The 8,330-nt window shown below is 40.5% G+C and overlaps 1 protein-coding gene across 1 annotated transcript; it reads left to right on the top strand.

The window, feature by feature from the left end:
* Positions 1-6,154: 6,154 nt before the first annotated feature.
* On the top strand, positions 6,155-7,792 carry LOC6648187 (calcium uptake protein 1 homolog, mitochondrial). The gene has a single exon (XM_002069579.3). The coding sequence runs from the start codon at positions 6,317-6,319 to the stop codon at positions 7,757-7,759; it is 1,443 nt and encodes a 480-aa protein (XP_002069615.1). The 5' UTR covers positions 6,155-6,316; the 3' UTR covers positions 7,760-7,792.
* Positions 7,793-8,330: the final 538 nt, after the last annotated feature.

The raw sequence follows: 8,330 nt of genomic DNA, 5'->3' as shown, positions 1-8,330 counted from the left end.
GATGGGCCCAAGCGTGGCAACCCACGGAAACTTACACAAGTGCTGCCAAGGCACAGTGGAAATGAACTTACAATTAGCAACAAAATATGAAAACCTATTGTTCTAAAATTTTAAGGACCTCTTTTAATGGCTTTCTGGGAGATATACACGACAAGGTTAAACTTAAACTGGTTGAAGATTACAAAGAAATTCCAAATTTTCTATATATGGACCACTGTTAGATGGCAAGGAGGCTTCAGTGGCAAATTCTTGGCACTTTATCCCTGTTTGACTGCATCACAAATTAGCGGTGTACTAATTTATAGTTACAGTCACCATCGAATAACTTGTCTGACTTGATCAATTGCTTGGCATTAGCAACTTTATTTCTTTACTTTAGTATTTTCCAAAAAGAAAAGGTATTAAAGATTTATTTTTGAAAACTTTCAATGTCTTCACATGTACAGCATGCTTGTATGTATGTTTGGGTGTGTGTGTATTGTAGTTTATGTTGGCAAATTTTTTCATCGAGCTAAAGTTTTCGTTGCAATTGCATCTTAGCCATCTATTGGTAAATGCTGCAATGCATCGACTCTGCACGTATCAACTGTTTAAATTTAATTTGCTAGACAAGCTACCAGGCGATGTTTTCAGGTCGCCAGAAATCAACATTTCTGAAGCGACGTGCGTAATCGAAGGAAGTTCACATCGTATAGAGAGGAAAGGTGAGGGTGTGTGGGTGGGCGTGGTCCGCACACACACACACACACAACACACGGAAGTAGTTACCATCAAATGCCGAATATGACAAATGCACCAAAAAAAAACTAAGAAACAACAACGAAACGAGAAAACCTTACCTTGGAACCAACGACTGACACGTAAACTGCATAAATATAAACGCAGCCGGAGAACGTGCTAGACAGAGACTCAAAGTCGAAGTCGACGACGACGATGCCAGAGACGGCAGAAGCAACTAAAGCAGATGGCAATCCAATGCAAAATTTACCAAGCAAAGCTGCAGAGACCGACACGATTAGGGGTCTATGAGAAGACCCAAAATGCATGTCGAAACCAAAACGAAGATGCTCAAAATGAAACTTCTACTCTGCTAGAAAAAGGGCTACAGGGAGTGATAGGGTAGTGATAGGAGCAAGTAGGGCAAATGGACGAGAAGTACATAAGCAGCATTTGCCTCATGCCATTTGCGGTTGGGCCACAATGACAAAATTCAACGGAGTTGCAACGACAACACGAAAATGTTTAGCTTATTTGAAAACGCAAAATCCGCTTTAGGTTAAACTATGCAAAGTGTTTTTGTGAGAATGGGAAAAATGGGGCGTGGCAAAAGGGCTGGCAACTATATTACTTTTAACGCCAAAAGGCAGGCACACAAAATGCCACAAAGAACAAGGAGACTGATGTGTGGCCAAGCGGCAGATGATACCAAACACGCCCTCCTTGTCCATCGTTCGCATGGGATGGCATGGCAAGGCAAGGCATGGCATAGCAAGGCAAGGCACGGCAAGGCAAGGCTCCATCTCAATGCCCTTTGGTCAGCATAGCCGTTGAGAGTTGAGGCGTGGCAGAAAGTCAAGTCATGCCTGGCAAGGATATTGCAATTTCGCCAAACAACGGAAGCGGAAGTGCAAAAGCAGCAGACGCACAAAAACAAAATCAATATTTATTTGTGTGGGACACACACTTACACTCCGACAAAGACAATGACTACACACACACACATACACACTGACATACTGTTAAATTGGTTCTACTTTTCCATTGGAGAAGGAAGAGGCTTCGATATATGCAAATATCGCTCGTTACATTTGCATACAGCCAGACGGCAGGCAGAAGGCAGCAGGCAGCAAATGGACTGAGTCCGACTCTCCGAACGACTGTACAAAACTAGATTTAGATAAATTCACTTTCACAATTGACACTATAAACAGATTGCGGTGAGAATGCCAACCAGAAACTGGCAAACTCGGCCATTAGTTGAAATTCAAACAGAACTTAAATACCTCAAATGAAATAATGTATGCGCATTTAATTCAAGCTCCATTTCAATAAGGTCCATCAATTACACTAGACAACATACGTTTATTTTACAAAGGTTAATCAAATGGTTGTCTGCAGAGTGACTACAAACTTAAAAGTTTCTTGTACATTTTCCATCGACTTTGGCACATCAAACTTGTTGGCAAGTGTTATAATTATCAATTTGCCTACATTTATTTACTTAAATGATTGTTATCATACGATTGCGGCCAAGCGTTAGTTTATTTTCGTCATTTCATATCCAATATGCTGCATAGTTGTTGTTGCCTTTTTGGTTATTTGCCTTAGCAGGTAAGTTAATTGGTAATTGGCGGTTAGTTATATTGTAAGTCGACACAACTTGGGCACAAAGTACTTTTGGTTTGCCATTCAATTTGAGCTCTTTGGGGCACGTTTCATAATTACAGGCAAACGCACCATAAAACTCAAATATGCAACCCATCCGCAAATTCAACCCAAGGCATCTCAATGTAAAGCCCTCAGAACGCACTGGACTCTGGACCGATCTGTGTGGCAAAGATTTATATGAATGTCAGTGGGCTTGGAAGAAATTTAATCAAACGGCACAAGAGAAAGAGAGTGCACAACCCTTTTACAGAAACGAAAATCAAATTTCAAATTTGCAAACTCCGCTATGCGAAAGTCTCATATTACAAACCAAAGACTGACTGTGTGAAACACAGAGAGAGAGCGTGAGGTGGGGGGGTGGAAGGGGGATAAGGGAACCGTAATGGAAATGGCCCAAAATTGCGGAACGAACATTCCACGGGCAGGAATGCCGACCAGTTCGGTCCTTGTACTTGAATTATATGTAATCAAAATAAGGCAAGAGCCAAAGATGGACTCCCTTTCTCTCTCTCTCTCTCTCTCTCTCTCACTCTTTCTCTCTTTTTCCCGTATGTGTGTGAGTATGTGTTTATGTGTGTATAGTGCATACTTTTAGGCTGTGGTAGGGCAAAATTTCAATTTCACTTGGGTGGGCATCTTTGAGCAACAACAATAAAAACGTCGAAAACATTGCAAACATTAACGGAAAAACAATTTTCATAAATCTAGAATTATTACCCAGGAACCACACAAACGCACACACACACATACACACACACACACACACACAAACAGAGAGGGGAGAGCATTGAAGAACGGAAGTAAAAAAAATTACGAGTACGCAGTGTGTCCATTGAGGCAACAAATTCGCACAAAAAACCAGATTCAAGATGCTAACAATAAAAGAGCACCGAAGCCTAAATACACTCTTTGCCTACAATTTGTAAACAATTTGTTAGCATAAAAACTGGGATGAAGATGTTGAACTGATTTTATAGAGTATTCAATATGCTGATAACAGACATTTCGATTTAACTTTGTAACTTAGATATAGAATTCGAAGAAGTTGACTTGAACAAAATGGAAGGTTTTATAAAAACAAGTTGTAATTTATTTATGTAGTAGAACATGTCGATAACCCACACAAAATACTCCCAGGAATCGTAGATACTTTCTGAAAAGTATAACAAAACATAATACGTACTTATTGGACTTAGTTGAAACAACTTTCACATAGAGTATATACGCAGTAAGCAAGCTAGCGACAATTCTATACCCTTTTCCCTTTAAAAAAAATTTGCCCATCCATTTGCCAGAAAAGTTCTTCGACCTCCAACAGCTAACATATGTACCAAATATTTTATGCTTGTATATGTATATGTATATGTATATTTGCGAAACGCATAGATAGAATATGATTTCATATTTTACGCCAATGTTTATGCTTCTTTTTTGTTATCGGGGTTGATATTTTGCTAAAGGGCGTTGATGATGATGATGGGCGGAGAAAGTGCTTATGTAATTTTCAAGCGTTTGGCAAACAATCCTCCGTCATAAATCACATAATTCACGCTCTGTGGAGCCCTTCAACGTTGTCTTTTTAATTCAATTTCTTTTCATGCTTTGAAGTCCACTCAAATTTCAATAATTCATTTTTCTTTTTTTTTTTCTTCTATACTCAGACTATGCAAACAAATTATGGCGAAAAAGGAGAGAGATAGATAAGGAGGAATCGAAAATGGGAAGTAGGAATTGGAGAGCAACTGTCAAACGTTGAAATGAAGCCATCAATTGTTGCTATGAAATCAGTTATTAAGCCATTTATATATATAGTTGGGCCATAAGGGCTCAGAGACACACTTTTCAATGGCTTATCAAAATCTAAAGCTGACGACAAAGAAGGCACACACATAGACACCCGCCCACGCATAACCACTCAAACACACACACACACTCTAACCCGGCAAGACAATTTATAAAATTAAAATTGTAAGCTTCTCCCACCTCCTGCCACCCCTTTGCCATGCTTATTGTCTCCATCGCCATCTCTGTCTGCGGCAAAGTCAGGCAAGTGGAAAAAATGCAGCAGCAGCGGCAACAAAGGGGCAGGTTTAGTTGAATGGAAGGCCGTTAGCTTGCAGCGGTTCGATAAGTCCACTAAAGAAGATAATTTGCTTTCACTGCCTCTCCAGGCGAACTGTCTGCCAAACACACACACACACGCACGCTCTCGTTCTCAGTGGCATATGCCATAGAGATAGACACACATACTATATAGGATTCTATTTTAATGGCAGCAAAAATGAGATGTGAAGTGGCCATGACAAATCTGCTAGCCCAATATCAAAAACCAATGCGCGATTCTCTCTTCAATGAAGGATGCGGAGGATTTGTGGGTAAATATTACGGAATTTGCATATGCAAATTGGCGCTGATTTTGTTGTTGATTAATTTGGCATTGGCAGGCATAGAAATAGATTCATTCATTCGCTTATTCATTCGTTCGAATGCCGCATCTCTGGGCTTTTCCCATGGTTAAGGGTTGACACACTTGATAAATCGCACACGCAGGCAGTTAACAATTGATGTTAAATCAAAGAAGTAAACACACGGGTGTCAAATACAAACACACACACACACACACACACTAACACACAGATAGCAAAGCTACGTGACAATTTCTGTCATTCCGCTTGGGGGCGTATCCGTTTCCGCTTTTGACTTGCCACCGCTGCCAAATGTTATTTTCTTCTTTTTTTTGTTTTGGTTAAACTAATTTTTTTTATTTTTTTGCTTTGGCACTGTCGCTCTTGTCTTTTGTTTATGTCCTGATTGTTGTTTATGCGTGAAACGCGTGTGTGACAGCAACAGCAACAACAAAGACGACAACAAAACACGAAATATATGCAAATGCAGAAGAAGAATACAAAAAAAAAAAGAATAACGAAAAGGAAACGGACAAAAGGATTGAGTTTCGGCTTGACAGCCGCCGCTTGACAGCCGCCGCTTGACAGAAGAGGAAAACGTTTTCACCTTTTTGGCCTAACTTAAGTACCTCAGGTGCGCGTTTATTCACATACCTGCTTATGTCATCTGTGGTATATCTCACCTAAATGACACTAGGCCATGTGACTATGGATTAAAGCAGCATGGCAAAGTCTACATAATCAAGTGTCAAATATCTAAATGAAATGTCGAAAAATTTAAATTTAATTATTCAAGCGAAATTCTCTATTAAAATTATGCCATAAAGAAATGACGAAAATGTTCTGCAGTAGTTTAACTTACCTTTTTTTTTTGCCTTTTCTTTCACTAGAAAAACACTCATTGAAAGTTTGCCTAACACTCCAAATGAAACTTATGGCCGAGAGCACTCGAAGCGACACCCCAGCAAAGAAAAAAAAAATTAGGTACACAGCAGGAAGCTTTGCTGGAATAAAACGAACAAAAAAAAAACTGGAAAGAGAAAAAGGAAACTTTTTCCTGGCAAAATGCATAGAAAATTCAGCGCAGAAATTAGAAGGAATTCACAAAATCCAGCAAATCGAAGTGGAAGTTTTGCTGCTGCTGCCGTTGATGCTGCTGCTGCTGCTGCTGGTGGCAAACCACGTTTGCTTTTCCTTGGTCAGTCGGTATATTGTTTGCAAATTTCCCTGGGGCCTTATCGAGCATTTGCCGGAGTAGTTCAAACATTTGCGCTGCTGATTACATTTAATGCTCAAATCGGATGTAAGGAGATTGTTTCATAGGTCGGGTGGTTGGCAGTTACAGGGGACAAGCCCAGTGGTGGGAGGCCTGGATTCATCAATCAGTTGGATTGCAAAAATTGACCCCAATTCTCTCGGTTGCCGCAAGCTAAATTCAAAGTTTTCTTTTTATTTTCTTTGGTTTTATTATTTTCTTCTTTTGTTTTTTTGGTTGTTTCTTTTGAGCCAATGGCATCAGCAGCATGACCCGCAGCTGGCAAACGCTCTTCAACTATGCACGACACATGCATGCTCTCCTGCGACAGGAGCGAGAGCAACGCGAAAGATGCCCCCAGCAGATTGGACATTCTCGTTTCAGCCTTTTGCCCACGATACACGCCTACTGCACTGAGGAAAAGGTGCAGCAGGTGAAAGAATGCTCAGACCGGAAAAAATTCAAGCGAAGCCTTATGCTGGTCAAATGGTTTTACCCCCTAGTGAAGGCATCTGATGAATCAGATGAAACGGATGGTATAAATAATGAAGGCAGAGCCAAAGCTGAAAAAAAGGCAAAGGAGAAGAGTCGAGAATCCATCCATCGGAATTCTTTTCGACAAATGACCATCAGATCGTATGAGAATCGTTTGCGTAGATACTCACATCCTGATAAGATATTTCGCTACTTTGCCACCATTAAGATGAAGAATGAGCAAGGACGTTGGGAAATATATATGACACCGCTGGACTTTTTACGCTCTCTGATGCCTGGATTTCTGCAACCAGAAAATCTCGGACTTGATCGCTATCGTAAAATAGACTCGTCCAAGACATTGACTTATCCTGGATTAAGCGAAGACAGTTTCTTTTGCAAATTTCAGAGCAATGGCTTGCTAACCTATTCGGATTATGTGTTCCTGATGTGTCTGATTAAAATGCCCGAAAGGTATATAGAGATGGCCTTTCGTCTCTTCGACCATGATGGAGATGGTAATCTCAGCATGGATGAGCTGAATAAAATGTTTGAGAAAGTTGGCTTCAGCGATACCCATTTGAGAAATGCAAAGGTGTATCGCTATTTTTTTGGCAATAACTTCAATCAAAAGCTAAGTCTTAATAAGTTTTTGCAATTTCAACGTCATATAAATCGAGATATCCTTATGATGGAATTTAATTTGCTTATGAAAAATCCACCGCAAATGAAAAATGAAGGCAAATTGCGAACGAAACAGGAGAAAAATATGAAAATAACCGAATTGGCATTTGCCAAAGTGTTGCTAGCCTATGCTGGATATCCAAATAAGAAGCGTTTGTTGACCCTGCAACGTATCAAGGAGAAATACTCGACATCGACGACTGGCATAAGTCTCAATGATTTCATGGCTTTCTTCACGTTTGTCCGCGATATATCGGCCATTGATGCAGCGTTAACCTTCCACTATCTGGCCGGGGCGGATATATCGCGAGAGACTCTTAAACATATATCCAAAGTCGTTGTAGGTGTCCATCTATCAGATCATTTGATTGATATCATCTATACTGTCTTTGATAGCGACGAAAATGGGATTCTTAGTCGTAGGGAGCTGGTGCATGTGTTTCGTGACCGTAAAACTCGAGGCAGATGGGTGAATCACAATTCTGTTAAATTTACAGCCATATTGGGCGCAGTGTGCAAGTGTGCCCAAGACACGATACGTTCGTATATGTGAAAAATCTGTAATAAACTTTAGAAAATCGAAAAATCGCTGATTTGATGTGTTTTCCTATCGTTGCCATTTCCACTCTTGAGCCGAAGAGTCCTTTGAGGCTGGCGGCTTTTAGCGAGCACAGACAAAGGAAGAACAAAGACCCGACATCAACCATTTGATTTAGCCTCAGCCGCTCAACGGCACCACCACACTCCTCCCCCACACACACTCATGCAGCAAATACTAGAGACTGTGCAAAAAAGCGCATTTTGTTTACCTTCAACTTCAGAAGGCTTCAGATGTTGAAAAATGATGTAGAAGAGGTAAGGCATGCGAGACAGACACACACACACACAGAAAGAAAAGTGGTAAATGAAAACCATTTTGTTGTCTCGTCGCTCTCGAGAGTTGCGTGAGTGAAGGTAGAAATAAGAAAGAAAAAATAGAAACAAAAAGACAGATGCTCTTCAGTATACTCCCCGACGGGATCCACCCAAAACCAGCTCAATCCCAAAATGGGGTCGACCACGCAACTAACATGACTTTGAACTTTTATCACCTGCTGCCAGAATGTTTGTATGGCTAAAACCTC

Source organism: Drosophila willistoni, chromosome 3R (genome assembly GCF_018902025.1).
Source record: "Drosophila willistoni isolate 14030-0811.24 chromosome 3R, UCI_dwil_1.1, whole genome shotgun sequence".
Classification (NCBI taxonomy): domain Eukaryota; kingdom Metazoa; phylum Arthropoda; class Insecta; order Diptera; family Drosophilidae; genus Drosophila; species Drosophila willistoni.
The sequence above is the reverse complement of the archived record's forward strand: the minus strand, read 5'-3'. Positions and strand labels throughout refer to the sequence as shown.